At 42.8% G+C, this 17,894-nt stretch overlaps 1 protein-coding gene and 1 pseudogene across 2 annotated transcripts in view; one reads left to right on the plus strand and one right to left on the minus strand.

Annotated features, from left to right (window-relative positions):
* Positions 1-17,894, minus strand: part of LOC143284629 (NEDD8-activating enzyme E1 catalytic subunit-like) — a 32,824-nt gene that overhangs the window by 9,931 nt on the left and 4,999 nt on the right. For both annotated transcript variants that reach the window (XR_013055590.1, XM_076591496.1), the window contains 9 exons: positions 15,777-15,857; positions 12,042-12,085; positions 11,441-11,505; positions 10,609-10,764; positions 9,031-9,133; positions 7,467-7,580; positions 4,378-4,431; positions 3,848-3,884; positions 1,376-1,457 (listed from right to left, as the gene is read on the minus strand). Coding sequence is in view for 1 of the 2 variants with exons in the window: in XM_076591496.1 (XP_076447611.1) it covers positions 1,376-1,457; positions 3,848-3,884; positions 4,378-4,431; positions 7,467-7,580; positions 9,031-9,133; positions 10,609-10,764; positions 11,441-11,505; positions 12,042-12,085; positions 15,777-15,857 (736 nt within the window). In the remaining variant the exon portion in view is untranslated. The remainder of the gene's footprint in view (positions 1-1,375; positions 1,458-3,847; positions 3,885-4,377; positions 4,432-7,466; positions 7,581-9,030; positions 9,134-10,608; positions 10,765-11,440; positions 11,506-12,041; positions 12,086-15,776; positions 15,858-17,894) is intronic.
* On the plus strand, positions 5,593-6,793 carry LOC143284942 (uncharacterized; annotated as a pseudogene).

Here is a 17,894-nt window from a genome sequence, read left to right on the forward strand (position 1 = left end):
CTGTCAGTCATCCTGACAACACATCTTACTTTTGTCAATCATCCTGACAACACATCACAACACGTCTTACTTCATCAGCAGGCTCTATTGTCGAGTATCTCATCTCCAGGCTCTTGTCGGGCATATCATCAGGCTCTATTGTCAGCAAACTCATCACTATACTCTATTGTCAGGTTTCTCATCACACTATTGTCATATATCTCACCAATTAGGTGTTTCACCACACTTTGTCAACTATTTCTCTGCAGCTCTGCTGTCAGGAATATCACCATCTTTAGTCAGGTATCTCACCACTTTCTTCTCTGGTATCTCACCACTGTTGTCAGTTATCTCACCACACTGTTAGGTATCTCACTACTCTGTCAGGTATATCACCACTCTCTTGTCAGGTATCTCACCACTTCTGTCAGGTATCTCACCACACTGTCAGATATCTCACCACACTCTTGTCAGGTATCTGACCACACTTTTGTCAGGTACCTCACCACTCTCTTGTCAGGTATCTCACCACACTTTTGTCAGGTACCTCACCACTTTGTCAGGTATCTCACCACACTTTTGTCAGGTACCTCACCACTTTGTCAGGTATCTCACCACACTTTTGTCAGGTATCTCACCACACTTCTGTCAGGTATCTCACCACTCTCTTGTCACGTATCTCACCACTCTTGTCACATATCTCACCACTCTCTTGTCAGTTATTTCACCACTGTCAGGTACCTCACCAATTTTGTCAGGTATCTCACCACTCTCGTCAGGTATCTCACCACTTTCTTGTCAGGTATCTCACCACTCTCTTGTCAGTTATTTCACCACTGTCAGGTACCTCACCACTTTGTCAGGTATCTCACCACTTTCTTGTCAGGTATCTCACCACTCTCTTGTCAGGTATCTCACCACACTTCTGTCAGGTATCTCACCACTCACTTGTCAGGTATCTCACCACTTTGTCAGGTATCTCACCACTCTCTTGTCAGGCATCTCACAACTTTGTCAGGTATCTCACCACTCTCTTGTCAGGCATCTCACAACTTTGTCAGGTATCTCACCACACTTTTGTCAGGTATCTCACCACTCTGTCAGGTATCTCACCACACTATTGTCAGGTATCTCACCACACTTTTGTCAGGTATCTCACCACTCTCTTGTCTTATCTCACCACTCTCTTGTCAGGCATCTCACCACTCTCTTGTCAGGTACCTCACCACTTTTTTCAGGTATCTCACCACACTTTTGTCAGGTATCTCAACAGCAGCTTTAGTCAAGTATCTCATCACCAGGTTGTCAGGAATATCATCACCATCTGGTGAGTCAGGTTTCTCACCACTCTATTGTCATATATCTCACCACTCATGTGACATCAGACAGAACTGACCCGTTTCATGGCCTCAAAGGTGTAGGTGTAGACCCCCTCTGTGTCGTTGAAGTTCATGTAGTTGTTGAGAGGTTGACAGCAGCTACAGAAAACAGACAATACATGTATGTAGTTGTTGACACAGCTACAGAAAACAGATCATATATGTAGTTGTTGAGAGGTTGACAGCAGCTACAGAAAGCAGATCATACATGTATGTAGTTGTTGACACAGCTACAGAAAAGAGACAATACATGCAACTGTTGACAGGTTGACAGTAGCTACAAAAAAACAGATCATACATGTATGTAGTTGTTGACACAGCTACAGAAAACAGATCATATATGTAGTTGTTGAGAGGTTGACAGCAGCTACAGAAAGCAGATCATACATGCATGGAGTTGTTGACACAGCTTCAGAAAACAGACCATACATGCATGTAGTTGTTGACACAGCTACAGAAAGCAGATCATACAAGTATGTAGTTGTTGACACAGCTACAGAAAAAGACCATACACGCAGCTGTTGACAGGTTGACAGCAGCTACAGAAAACAGACCATACATGTATGTAGTTGTTGACACAGCTACAGAAAGCAGATTATACAAGTATGTAGTTGTTGACACAGCTACAGAAAACAGACCATACATGCAGCTGTTGACAGGTTGATAGCAGCTACAGAAAACAGACCATACATGTATGTAGTTGCTGACACAGCTACAGAAAGCAGACTATACATGTAGGAAGTTGTTGACACAGCTACAGAAAGCAGACCATCAATGTATGTAATGTTGACACAGCTACAGAAAACAGACCATACATGTATGTAGTTGTTGACACAGATAAAAAGGGAACAGCACTCAGTCAGTCAGAGCAAACAGATAAAAAGGGGACAGCACTCGGTCAAAGCAATCAGATAAAAAGGGGACAGCACTCAGAGCAATCAGATAAAGGGGACAGCACTCAAAGCAATCAGATAAAAAGGGAACAGCACTCAGAGCAATCAGATAAAAAGGGAACAGCACTCAGTAATTGAGGACAATCAAATAAAACAGAGATGCCAACTCCTGTCAAAAGTTTGCAGGAACAATCAGAAAATTTGGTTGGAACATTTTAAAATTTGGTAGGCACACATGGACTCCGAGCCACATCAGCAAACGTACATTTTATCTACAAGACATACAAACACTTGGGCCTAATATGCCTGGCACTTTTCACATGTCTATTGACATCGGTTGATACAAATGTCCAACTCGCACATAATACAACAAGCATGTGAGTTCCCCAAAATGGAGGGCACTATGCTCAGATATTTTTCAGTATATGTTTGGCGAATCTTCTGTTCCTGCCGCTGCTTCTTTACAGCTGACACATATGTGGCACTGTGTCGCTTCCCTGCTCTTTGTTCGTCTTGTTTCTCACAATTGGAATCCATGGCTGACTTTCTCGGTTTTGAGCCACTTGTTCCGTCTTTGCACTCCACAGCTTAATCCACCAGGCACAAAAGCTGTTTGACAAAGGCGCAACTTGATTTAGCCAGGTTCTCTCTATCAAGCTGATTATAGCTGTTTCAATGTAAACTAGCATGCGATTAGATCAGCATCATCAAATGAGACCAAGGTTAGTGGTGACTGCCCTGGCCTCATGATCAATAGGTTAAGTGTGCCTGGGTAATTGCTACGACAGGAAAGCATGTGACCATGCTACGTAGTCAAAAATGAACTCTTCAGAACAATTTTGACATTTGCGCAACAGTGGAACAAACTGCGATCGAGCTTAACAAAATACGGCGAAACCATAACAGTTGGCATCTGTGGATAAAAAGGGGACAGCACTCAGTAACAAAGAGCAATCAGATAAAAGGGGGACAGCACTCAGTTACAAAGAGCAATCAGATAAAAGGGGGATAGTACTCAGTTACAAAGAGCAATCAGATTTTAAAAAAAAGGGGGGGGGGGACATCACTCAGTTACAAAGAGCAATCAGATAAAAATGGGGACAGCACTCAGTAACAAAGAGCAATCAGATAAAAGGGGACAGCACTCAGTAACAAAGAGCAATCAGATAAAAAGGGGACAGCACTCAGTAACAAAGAGCAATCAGATAAAAAAAGGGGACAGCACTCAGTTACAAAGAGCAATCAGATAAAAAGGGGACAGTACTCAGTTACAAAGAGCAATCAGATAAAAAGGGGGACAGCACTCAGTAACAAAGAGCAATCAGATAAAAAGGGGGACAGCACTCAGTAACAAAGAGCAATCAGATAAAAAGGGGGACAGCACTCAGTAACAAAGAGCAATCAGATAAAAAAAAAGGGGGACAACACTCAGTAACAAAGAGCAATCAGATAAAATGGGGACAGCACTCAGTAACAAAGAGCAATCAGATAAAAAGGGGACAGCACTCAGTCAAAGGAAACAATAATACAAATAAAATTTTCAAAAAAGGACAGCACTCAGTCCGAGGAAACCAAGACAGGAAGTGAAGCACAAACCTTGAAGCCACCTTGAACACTTCTGTTGCACAGGCAGCTGAAAGACCAACGACAAGCTGTCATCATCATCACATCAACAAACACCATCAGAACTGAGCAAGGCCATGTGCAAACTCATGTTTTCATACCTTACAAAGTATACAGCAAAGAATACACTTCAGCAGTCACTCATCACAGTCACACAAAGTTCAAAACTCAACATTCAATGGTGAACTTCAGAAAAGTCACTGCATGCATGGAAGGTCAAGGGAAGATTTAAGTGTGAAATCAAATGAACCTGCAGTCAATAAGTGGGAATATTTGCATACGAATAAACATAATTAAATTGTTAAACTGCCAAAAATTTGTTCAACTAAAAAAAAATATGAAAAAACCATTTCCATAACAGAAACTTTAATGCTGACCCTTCCAATCCTTCAAGAATGCTTGGTATGTTTATATGTAAAACTCTTTCTGGAAGACAGAATCACTCATTATGCTATATATGTTTATGTGTGAAAACTCTTTCTGGAAAAGAGGGAGTCACTCACCAGCTATCACAGCATTTGTAGAGGCCACAGCAGGAATTATCCTTTTCACCACACCTGACACAACAGACATCATGCAATTTTCACCACACCTGACACAACCGACATCATCCAATTTTCACACCTGACACAACAGACATCATGCAATTTTCACCACACCCAACACAACAAACATCATGCAATTTTAACCACACCTGACAGACATCATTCAATTTTCACAACACCTAATAAAACAAATATCCAATTTTCACCATGTCTAACACAACATACATTAATTTTTCACAACCCCTAACACACCAGACATCATCCTTTTTTTCACACCTGACACACCAGACATCATCCTTTTTTTACCACACCTGACACACCAGACATCATGCTTTTTTCACCACACCTGACACACCAGACATCATCCTTTTTTCACCACACCTGACACACCAGACATCATCCTTTTTTCACCACACCTGACACAACAGACATCATCCTTTTTTCACCACACCTGACACAACAGACATCATCCTTTTTTCACCACACCTGACACACCAGACATCATCCTTTTTTCACCACACCTGACAGACATCATCCTTTTTTCACCACACCTGACACACCAGACATCATCCTTTTTTCACCACACCTGACAGACATCATCCTTTTTTCACCACACCTGACACACCAGACATCATCCTTTTTTCACCACACCCAACACACCACACATCATCCTTTTTTCCACACCTAACACACCACACATCATCCTTTCTTTTACCACACCTGACAGAACAGACATAATGCGTCCTTTTTTCACCACACCTGACACAACAGACATCATCTTTTTTTTCACCACACCTTACACACCAGACATAATGCTTTTTTCACCACACCTGACAAAACAGACATCATCCTTTTTTCACCACACCTGACACAACATACATCATCCTTTTTTCACCACACCTGACACACCAGACATCATCCTTTTTTCACAACACCTGACACAATAGACAGCATACAATCAGTCTGTGTCACTATATGAACAGACATACTGCCCAAAGCGTTCACACTCACACACTTCGTACCTCATTAATACTTTCAGAACATTGTCATCACCAGTTTATTTTATTTAAAGTCTGACAGAAAACAAGTAAGGCTGTTTTGGAGATTTTCATTTCACACAAACCCACACACATCACAATCTGGAAACGTCCAGAATTCATACACTGTAAAAATATGACCTGTGTGACATACACTGTCCTAACATCAAGTCTTACATGACATACACTGTCCTAACATCAAGTCCTATGTGACATACACTGTCCTGACATCACATCCTGTGTGACATACACTGTCCTGACATCAAGTCCTACGTGACATACACTGTCCTCACATCTCATCCTATGTGACATACACTGTCATGACATCACATCCTATGTGACATACACTGTCATGACATCACATCCTGTGTGACATACAATGTCATGACATCACATCCTATGTGACATACACTGTCATAACATCACATCTTATGTGACATACACTGTCATAACATAAAGTCCTATGTGACATACACTGCCATAACATCACATCCTATGTGACATACACTGTCCTGACATCAAGTCCTACGTGACATACACTGTCCTGACATCACATCCTATGTGACATACACTGCCATAACATCACATCCTATGTGACATACACTGTCCTGACATCACATCATATGTGACATACACTGTCATGACATCACATCCTGTGTGACATACACTGCCATAACATCACATCCTATGGGACATACACTGTCCTGACATCACATCCTGTGTGACATACACTGTCCTGACATCACATCCTGTGTGACATACACTGTCCTGACATCACATCCTATGTGACATACACTGTCCTGACATCACATCCTATGTGACATACACTGCCATAACATCACATCCTATGTGACATACACTGTCCTGACATCACATCCTATGTGACATACACTGTCATGACATCACATCCTGTGTGACATACACTGTCATAACATCACATCCTATGTGATATACACTGTCCTGACATCACATCCTATGTGACATACACTGTCCTCACATCACATCCTGTGTGACATACACTGTCCTGACATCACATCCTATGTGACATACACTGTCCTGACATCACATCCTATGTGACATACACTGTCCTGACATCACATCCTGTGTGACATACACTGTCATAACATCACATCCTATGTAACATACACTGTCCTCACATCACATCCTGTGTGACATACACTGTCCTGACATCACATCCTATGTGACATACAATGTCATAACATCACATCCTATGTGACATACACTGTCATAACATAAAGTCTTATGTGACATACACTGTCCTAACATCACATCCTATGTGACATACATACACTGTCCTGACATCACATCCTGTGTGACATACACTGTCCTGACATCACATCCTATGTGACATACACTGTCATGACATCACATCCTATGTGACATACACTATCCTGATATCACATATGACTACCAATTCCACATCTACCAATGCCACGTCTTCCTCTTTGCATCTCATGAAATGGGCAGAAAATCTACAAACACTACAAAACCATCCTTTTTTTCCAACTGTGATGAAGGAAAAATCGGAATACAATTATGCAGGACGTCAGTTGATGTCAAATATGCACAATGGCAACACTTTGTGTATGGTGTCAGGTGACGTCTAACAATCTTACAGGCACTGAGCGGGTTAAGAGCACACAATTTGTAATTCATTATCAACACTGATGATTAATAGCCATGTATCAAAGATATCAAAATTCACAATCATGGTGATTCTGAGCTGATACTGTTAATGCAGTCAGAACTCGTTCTAGGTTACAATATAACAATATACTATGAGGTTATGACAGGAGGACTACTCACCCTGAGTCAGTCTGTAGATGCCATACTCATTCAATGAGGTTATGACAGGAGGACTACTCACCCTGAGTCAGTCTGTGGATGCTATACTCACTGGATGAGGTTATGACAGGAGGACTACTCACTCTGTGTCAGTCTGTTGATGCCATACTCACTGGATGAGGTTATGACAGGAGGACTACTCACCCTGAGTCAGTCTGTAGTTGACACCAGAGATGCCATGCTCGTTGGCACGATCTTGGGATTTCTCCAGAATCCAGGTGATGTGGTGTGGGTCGTCACCGTCAATGGGCACTCCAGCTGGACAGACAACACACAGTGCTCTGTGAAGGACGCTTCCGATACAACAAACAATTACATGATAAATCAGCACAAAAACTGTTGCAAGTATGCTGAAATAGCCATCAGGGGTGTGAACATGCACCAAGTTATTTCTGGAACAACTTGTTTCCTTCAGTTTTCTGTTTTGTGTTAAAGCCCCCTCCCACCCCCACCCTCCTCTTCTTTTTAACGTTGAAATGTGCGACACTGCAAGGAATTGGGAGCACTGTTTTGCAGAGACACATTTCCATTCTACACACTTCCTGCCCCCTCTTGTCACTTCACATTTCATGTTTGCCAAAGGATCCACAACTTCTGCCTCAACATTTTTCTGAGTGAACAGGACTGCAACAACTCAGCAACTGCATGCACAACAAATCAAACTGGTTGGCAAGATGCTTTCTCCCGCTTGACTGACAATCAATAACAGACATGAAATACCATTCCAGCATGTAAATATGTAAAGCTTTGTAAATGTTTATCTATGTAATGCATTTTGTGCTGCTGGTGTTATTACTCAGAAAGTGCTCTCTCTGTCTCTTTCTCCAACTGAAACACATCTGGGGTTCAACATTATCAGTTTACGGAAACAACAGAGCCACAAAACCGCAATACAGTACACATTACCTACAGTTACCCTTGCCACCACAGTACTTCCTAGGGCCACACACAGTGCACATTACCTACAGTTACCCTTACCACCACAGTACTTCCTTGGGCCACACACAGTGCACACTACCTACAGTTACCCTTACCACCACAGTACTTCCTAGGGCCACACACAGTGCACATTACCTACAGTTACCCTTACCACCACAGTACTTCCTTGGGCCACACACAATGCACACTACCTACAGTTACCCTTACCACCACAGTACTTCCTTGGGCCACAGACAGTGCACATTACCTACAGTTACCCTTACCACCACAGTACTTCCTTGGGCCACACACAGTGCACATTACCTACAGTTACCCTTACCTCTACAGTACTTCCTTGGGCCACACACAGTGCACATTACCTACAGTTACCCTTACCATCTCAGTTCTTCCTTGGGCCATAGACAGTGCACATTACCTATAGTTACCCTTACCTCTACAGTTCTTCCTTGGGCCACACACAGTGCACATTACCTACAGTTACCCTTACCACCACAGTTCTTCCTTGGGCCACAGACAGTGCACATTACCTACAGTTACCCTTACCACCTCAGTTCTTCCTTGGGCCACAGACAGTGCACATTACCTAATAGTTACTCTTACCACCACAGTTCTTCCTTGGGCCACAGACAGTGCACATTACCTACAGTTACCCTTACCTCTACAGTTCTTCCCTGGGCCACACACAGTGCACATTGCCTATAGTTACCCTTACCACCACAGTTCTTCCCTGGGCCACAGACAGTGCACATTACCTACAGTTACCCTTTACCTCCAAACGGTTCTTCCTTGGGCCACAGCAGGATTCTCACATACTCTATACAGTGCTCAGGCAGACGCGGGGTGTGGGCAATGGTACACAGTGGGAAGTTGACCTGAAACCAACCCGCTCTATCATCCAGTGACACATGTCCATGCAGTAAGGAGAGTAATGGGGTCAATCAATCACAAAAATAATTGTCAACTTAGGCATGAGTGTGTGTGTGTGTGTGTGTGTGTGTGTGTGTGACTGACCAAAATAATAGTGAATTTTGGTTCGTTTGTGTATGTGTGCATAGACATGTGCATGTGTTGTCTGTCAACAATGACCGAGTGAGGAAACATGATGTGGCAATGAAACAGAAACAGAAATGAAACTATGTTCGTCATCATGGAGTTCGTCCTTTGCCTGAGCCTCATACTGGAGATCCTGTGCTCATCAAAACAGATGGAGAGAAAGGATGGAAACAACCTGGTGTTGTGAAGAAGAAATGCGCCCCAAGATCCTACCTCATCGAAACCGCTAGGGGTGTTCTGAGGCGTAGTCGGAAGCACCTGTGTCTCTAGACAGCTGCCCCAACATCTTCAGCTCCAAAACCTGGTACCACTGATCCTAAGGTGTGGCGACCACCTGCAGTCACTTATGGGTCAACATCAACCTGTCCAGGCCTGCTGAGGGCAAGCATGTACCTGCTTCTCCAGTACACAAGACACCTGATACTGCACCACTTAATGGTGATGCAGAGAAAACTTATTTCACCCACAGCGGCAGACGTGTGAGAAAGCCGATCCGGTTCCGCCAAGACTAAGAAAACATTGCGTACAACCCGAGAGTTGAACTTATTCTGGTATGTGTTTTATTGAATTTTTCTAGAAGTATTTCGTTGTTTTGATAGCCTGAAAGAAAACGCTTTGCTTCTAGAGAAAGGGGGATGTGATGATATCACCTTAGCGGATGTGACAGCAGTCGATAATTAACGAAAAGGGACTTAACTGTGATTGTCCGGACATGCGCACAGGGACTGGAATGACAGACTTGCTACCAACGGGTAAACAACCTTCGGTTCGTCTTCTTCGTCAAGACGCTGATCTAGCTTCCAACGTGATTTAATCTAACATTCAAGTTAAGATACAGCTCTGTGGGGGGTCATTTTCCCCCCACACCTTAAGCTCTGTGGGGGGTCATTTTCTTTCCCTGACACCCAAAGCTCTGTGGTGGTCATTTTCTTTCCCTGGCACCCAAAACTCTGTGAGGGGTCATTTTCTTTCCCTGACTCCCAAAGCTCTGTGAGAGGTCATTTTCTTTCCCTGGCACCCAAAACTCTGTGAGGGGTCATTTTCTTTCCCTGACACCCAAAGCTCTGTGGGGGGTCATTTTCTTTCCCCAGCACCAAAAGCTCTGTGGGGGGTCATTTCTTTCCCTGACACCCAAAGCTTTGTGGGGGGTCATTTCTTTCCCTGAAAGCCAAAACTCTGTGGGGGGTCATTTCTTTCCCCAGCACCAAAAAGCTCTGTGGGGGGTCATTTCTTTCCCTGACACCCAAAGCTCTGTGGGGGGTCATTTCTTTCCCCCACACCTAAGGCCAGTCACCTGTGGGGGGTAGAGGTCCAGAGTGCACTCAATGCAGGCCGTCATTCCAGGTAGCACCACTCTGGCGTTGCCCTTGAAGCCCTCAGTGCCGCCATCCACAATGGGAACAATGGTGCTCTGGTCCACCTCCCCGTCCTCATAGGTCAGCAAACTCACCTGGAACACAGGGCAGGTCAGTCAGGACTGGCAGGTGTCCCTTCATGTGCTGCCTGCTTTCCACTGTTTGTGGTGTGGACACCCAGGCTATACACTACCTGTCACCATCACTAACATCACTTGATGTGGAGCAGGTACGTACAGCAGAAAGTGATGGCAAGACAGAGGCAGTGTGTTCTGTGTGTGTCACAGAACTGGTACCAGTGGCTCCAGTCCAAGGCCAGGCATGGGACACATGATGGAGGAGACACGCAAGGGAAAAGACACATGAGGAAGACACAATGGAAGTTACACATAAGGGAGGTGACACATGAGGGACACAATGGAGGTGACACATAAGGGAGGTGACACATGAGGAAGACACAATGGAAGTTACACATAAGGGAGGTGACACATGAGGGACACAATGGAGGTGACACATAAGGGAGGTGACACATGAGGAAGGTGACACATGAGGAAGACACAATGGAAGTTACACATAAGGTAGGTGACACATGAGGGACACAATGGAGGTGACACATAAGGAGGTGACACATGAGGAAGGTGACACATGAGGAAGACACAAGGTAAGTGACACACAAGGGAGGTAACACATGAGGAAGACACAAGGGAGGTAACACATGAGGAAGACACAAGGGAGGTAACACATGAGGAAGACACAAGGGAGGTGACCCACCATCATGCCGTTGATCCAGCGCCTGGCCACAATGGAGTCCAGTCCACACACCACAATGTGGAACCCTGCACACACATCACACACACAACAATGTGGAACCCTGCACACACATCACACACACCACAATGTGGAACCCTGCACACACATCACACACACCACAATGTGGAACCCTGCACACACATCACACACACCACAATGTGGAACCCTGCACACACACATACACACAATGTGGAACCCTGCACACACATCACACACATCACAATGTGGAACCCTGCACACACATCACACACACCACAATGTGGAACCCTGCACACACATCACAATGCAGAACCCTGCACACACACACATACACCACAATGTGGAACCCTGCACACACACATACACACAATGTGGAACCCTGCACACACATTACACACACCACAATGTGGAACCCTGCACACACATCACACACACCACAATGTGGAACCCTGGACATATATCACACACACCACAATGTGGAACCCTGCACACACATCACACACACCACAATGTGGAACCCTGCACACACATATAGAGCAAACAGCTGTTCCCATGCAACAAACATTTTACACCAGTAACACACCTCTGTAAAAGGACTCGTCAAAATCCTGGATCTTGGCAAAATGACTTCTTCTGTCAAGGAAAGCAATCCATTTCATTTTCCTAATGATATGAACGTCACCTTAATTGTCCCATACGCTTCAAACAAAAAATTACACAACCTTGAATGTCCACACTGGAGTTTCTCTTCCTTGTCCAGAAAATACCAACCAAAGTACTGGCATGTTTGTGCCATATCTGTGTGTGTGTGTGCATGCTCATATGCATGTCAGTCACAGATGCGAAACAATGTGTGCAAAATGCGAGATGGGTGAAGGGATTCTCTGATGGCAATGCCAGTGTGTGTCTGTGTGTGTATATGTATGTCTATCTCTGTCTCTGTATGTCTATAAATATATATATATATATATATATATATATATGTGTGTGTGTGTGTGTGTGTGTGTGTGTGTGAATCTTTGTGTCTGTGTCTCTGTGCATCAGCTGTACATGTCTGTGTGTATATGTATGTCGATCTATGTGTGTGTGTGTATTCGTTCGTTCTTTAGTTTAGCGTCTTTTCACTATCAGTGATATTAGATGATTTAAAAAAAAAAAAGAAAAAAAAAAAGAAGTGTGGGTGGGGGCTGGGGCAGTGGGGTTGGAGGGGGAGGGGAAAGGGAAGAGGAAAACAGAAAAGGTAGAGAACTACCAAAAAATGCTTAACTAACATGCAATTACATTTAATAGTAACAATTCAATAATGATAATAATAATCAGAAGCCATTAAGTGATTAACACAATTCTGAAGTACATTAACCTCTTGACTGTGCTGTTGACGTACTGCGTACGTCATGAAATGTCGCTCATCAATGCTGTATTGACGTACACCGTACGTCATGTTATAACGTTCTGTTTTGAGTCCCGCATTACAGAAAATACAGTCTGCTAACCATTAAATTAGCTCCCCTGAGAGCTCTTTATCTCCTGAGTTCCATAAGCTAAAACTATTCACCTCATTGTCATATTTATGGCAAAAGTTTTGCAAGTTTGTACGAAGCTTAAGTTGTTTGCAAAGCCATGGCTGAACGCAGACAAACCCCAACACTTGCACAAATATTGGAAGAAATCTTTCACGATGCAATAGTAGAGATGAAGATTGTGGACTGAATGAGACAGAACTGCGTGAAGTTGCTGCCAAAGACGCCGATTTTGACATGGATGGGGGTGGGAGGTGGGGTTGCTTGACGAAAATGAAAACAGACAAGCTCAGCTGATTCAAGATGCAGGTGGGTGTTTACAAGGTTTGTCAGTTTATTATTTGCTTTCTGTTTGTTGTAACAATGAATATAACTGCATTGTGTGTGTTTTGAACGTGTTAGCTGTGGTAAGTAGCTTCGTCAGTCACTAATCAGTGTGTGTGTGTGAGAGTCAATCAAATGTGTACTGTGTGTGACCATCACATTGCAAGGAGGCGTGGCTCACTGGCTGGCTCATTGTTGATGACAGCGTGTGTCGCTCGCCTAGAGCTTTCTGTGAATTCATTCCTGAGTGTGTATTGGTTTGTTGTTGTTGTTGTTCTTGGTGTGTGTGTGTGTGTGTGTGTGAGAGAGAGAGAGAGAGAGAGGAGAGAGAGGGGACTAGGGGGAGGGAGGAGATGATGTTTACAAAACTGAAATCAGAGAACGATATACAGAATTGTATGCCTAAATTACTATGTAAATGCAACACTTGAAGAAGTGTGTGTGTGAGAGAGAGTGTGTGTGTGTGTGTGTGTGTGTGTGTGTGTGGTCATTTTGTTTTGTATGAGAAAGAGAGAATGAAGAGGGTGTGGCATACCATGAACCAGTTTCAGCGTGTGTGTGTGTCAGGGGTTGGTGGAGTGGGGGGAGGGTAGGTGTGTGTGTGTTTGTATTTCAGCTTCTGAAAACAATAAGAAATAAATTGGTACCATTTCATAACCTTTTTATATGTAAAAAACCAAACAAAAAAACCCCCAAAAAAACCAACAAACTTAGTCTTTTATGCAATGTGTTTCAGGTAGGCAGCATGGTGATGATCATGATGTTCATCCTGCCACAAACCTGCAGCTGAAGACCAGCAGCAGCAAGACCAAAGGGTAGTAAACAAGCCTCCAGCAATTCTGGATTACAACAAAAACATGGGTGCCATGGACCATCATGACCAACAGCTGCAGCCCTATGATGCCACAAGGAAAACCCTGAAGTGGTACAAATAGCTGTGTGTGCATTTTCTACAAATTGCCATGCTGAATGCACACATCCTCTACAAAAAAGCGGCAACAGCAGTACATTCCTGGACTTCCAGAAGGATGCAATCAGTGCCATGATTTTTAGTGACCAAGACCCAGACACTGCTAAAGATGACCACGTTGTTCATCTGTGTGGACGACACTTCACTGATGTCATCCCACATACCCCACAGAAGGCCTGGCTACGAAGGAGGTGCAGCGTCTGCTGGAAGAAAGGGTAAAGAAAGGATGTGAGGTTCTACTGCCCAGACTGCCTCAGCAAACCAGCACTGTGTCTTGAAGACTGTTTCTGCAAGTACCACACACAGCGTTTTTACTGATGATAGATGCTGGGTGAGTACACCTTTTTCATTCTTTGTGTGGACTGTGTTGGAGTTTTATGGACCTGGACACTGTTGCACAGCCTTGACAGTGCGTGTGGTTGATCACAACAGTCACAAGAAAGACTGGTTGATAACCTGGTTGATGTTGTAGCATTTTATGGAATTTTTGAACATGTGAGTATTAAAAACAAAATCTTGGTTCATTTTCCTTTCATTTGATATATACTTTTATGCACTTATCTTCAGTACTTTTTGAAATATAAGCAAATTAAAATCATTGGCATGTTTTTCTTGTTTTTCTGAAAATTTTCTCAGCATAGGCTATAGCAAAATTTACTACATGTAGCAGTGAAGGGGTTAAAGGAATATGGAAATAGTGCTATGAACTAATGCCTGTGAACATTCGACCATAAGAACCTCGTCAGAAATAACTTTCCAAAAATCATCTGCAGAATAGTTATTCTCTTTGAAATACTTGGGCAAGACGGTACATAACTGCTGACAGTGAAACAAACAAAGATGGAAGCTGAACAGCTTACCACAGATGCATGTAACATGTTTACTATACTTTGTCTTCAGCACATCAAGTTTTATACGGAAGAAAGTAGAGGTTATTAATCTTGTATAGCAAGCTGATGGATTTGGTATCGGTGTGTGTGTATGTGTATGTCCGACTCTGTGTCTGTGTATATATATGTGTATGTCCATCTGTGTGTGTGTGTGTGTGTGTGTGTGTGTGTGTGTGTGTGTGTCCATCTCTGTATCTGTGTATGTTTATCTGTGTCTGTGTGTGTGTATGTCCATCTCTGTGTCTATGTTTATCTTTGTGTGTGTGTGTGTGTGTGTATGTTTATCTCTGTGTCTGTGTGTGTATGTTTATCTCTGTCTGTGTGTGTGTTTATCTTCGTGTCTGTATGTGTGTATGTTTATCTCTGTGTGTATGTTTATCTCTGTATCTGTGTATGTTTGTATCTGTGTGTGTGTTTATCTCTGTGTCTGTATGTTTATTTCTGTGTCTGTGTGTGTATGTTTATCTCTGTGTCTGTGTGCATCAGCTGTACAACCAACAATGGTAAACAATGCGAATATGTCTGCATGCATGTATACTACATAAAGATTTCTCATGGACAGAACTGGGTAGCACTCAAGACAGAACATGAATTCTTCACAGACTTCAGGATACGGGGTCACTTTACAGCCTGGTACTCGAGCATTGATGAAAGCTGCTGCCACCTCTGCTTTGGGTTTTCCTACATCTTTTGGTCTGCAACACACACACACAGTAAACAAAATCTGTTGTCTGATGTAATAAACTATAATGCATTCATTTTGAATGCAGTGAAAAAGAACACAAATGTATCTGATGTTTAGAAAATGCATATCAAACTCATGCTGCTTTTTTTTCCCCCATTATTCTGTGTGTCTTTTTCCTAAAAATCTGAGTTATCTTCCCCTGATCGAGAGTTATCTCATCCTGTCAACCTGAAGTTATGAAAATTATATTCTCCTTTCATTTTCCTTCAAGAAAAAATATACTTTAACATACTTCTGAGCATAATTCTAATTTTTGTGATTTTTTTTTTTTTTTTTTTTTTTTTTAGAGGTTGGAGATTATTTTGCAAAAATCACAGTTCCAGAAGTGAAAGGGTTAACCTGTTCACAGCCTCTCAGATGTCAGCTGACCTCTTACACAAAGTGTCAACAAATCAAATCAAAAATACTATATCAATATACATGGAAGTTCATTTGTACAATCACAGGTTCATTATAAACGCATATATATGATCAGGCTTACCATAATTTTTTTTTTTTAACTAGTCAATTAAAACAAAAATTCACAATGAACATGTAAACGATCTGAATAGTTAGTGTAAAATGAGCCTGGATTTTAAACCTTCTCTTTCAATTAGCATATGCCATATGGGAGACCACTTTCTTCATAATAACGTTTTGCTAACTGGCCCACATGGAGCACACAAAAAAAGTGAGTTTGCCTTATCTGCAAAGAGACTTAATCCAGCAAAGACAGTGGTTCCAATAAAACATCGCAGACTGTGCAGATGAATATGTATGCATATAACAATGAGAGATGGATCTGTTTTGTCTGATGACATCGCAGACTGCAGATGAATATGTATGCATTTTACAATGAGAGATGGATCTGTTTTGTCTGACGATTTGTTTGAACACACAGGTGATGACAACAGTGACAGCAATATTCAACACTTGGATCAGTCCAACAATCCAGTCATGACTGACAGTTTGGAGCAGGTGACTGACAGTTTGGAGCAGGTGACCATACTGACAGTTTGGAGCAGGTGACTGACAGTTTGGAGCAGGTGACCATGACTGACAGTTTGGAGCAGGTGACCATGACTGACAGTTTGGAGCAGGTGACTGACAGTTTGGAGCAGGTGACCATGACTGACAGTTTGGAGCAGGTGACCATGACAGACAGTTTAGAGCAGGTGATTGACAGTTTGGAACAGGTCATTGACAGTTTGGAGCAGGTGACTGACAGTTTGGAGCAGGCAACCATGGCTGACAGTTTGGAGCAGGTGACTGACAGTTTGGATCAGGTGACCATGTCTGACAATTTGGAGCAAGTGACCATGACTGACAGTTTGGAGCAGGTGGCCATGACTGACAGTTTGGAGCAGGTGGCCATCCTGACAGTTTGGAGCAGGCGACCATGACTGACAGTTTGAAGCAGGTGACTGACAGTTTGGAGCAGGTGACCATGACTGACTTTTTGGAGCAGGTAACCATGACTGACACTGAGAGTCAGTACGTCAACATCAGTTCCCTGTCTTTCCAGAGTATTCAAGTAGCAGGAATTGACACAACCAATAACCCATAGGTTGACTGACAATGGACGGGAATTACCTGCAATTATTTTTTCATGCTTTTTGTCACTGATCAGTTGATCAATTGCTTTGTGGAGGAGGCAAACCGGATGCACAGCAGACATTGTATCAGTTCACTTTGTAACCACGAGTGCATGAGAATCATCAGAGCTTCCCCATCAAAATGGGGGACACTCATAGGTGTCAATTTTTTTTTTTTTTTTTTTAAGAAAAAAAAAGAAAGATTGACTGCTGAGTTTCTGAGAACACAATTCACTTTAAACTTGACTGAACCCACGTTTGTCACTGTTGGGACAGTTATTCATTTACATGTCCGCAAGAATTGTGATTGTTACCATAAACTTATAACCTATTTTATTTTCTTCTACAGGTATAATCTGACGATAAGCATATTTCCAGCTGAATTTTATTTGTTTTCTTTTTGGATGTGATTC

Source organism: Babylonia areolata, chromosome 8, assembly GCF_041734735.1.
Source record: "Babylonia areolata isolate BAREFJ2019XMU chromosome 8, ASM4173473v1, whole genome shotgun sequence".
Taxonomy (NCBI): domain Eukaryota; kingdom Metazoa; phylum Mollusca; class Gastropoda; order Neogastropoda; family Buccinidae; genus Babylonia; species Babylonia areolata.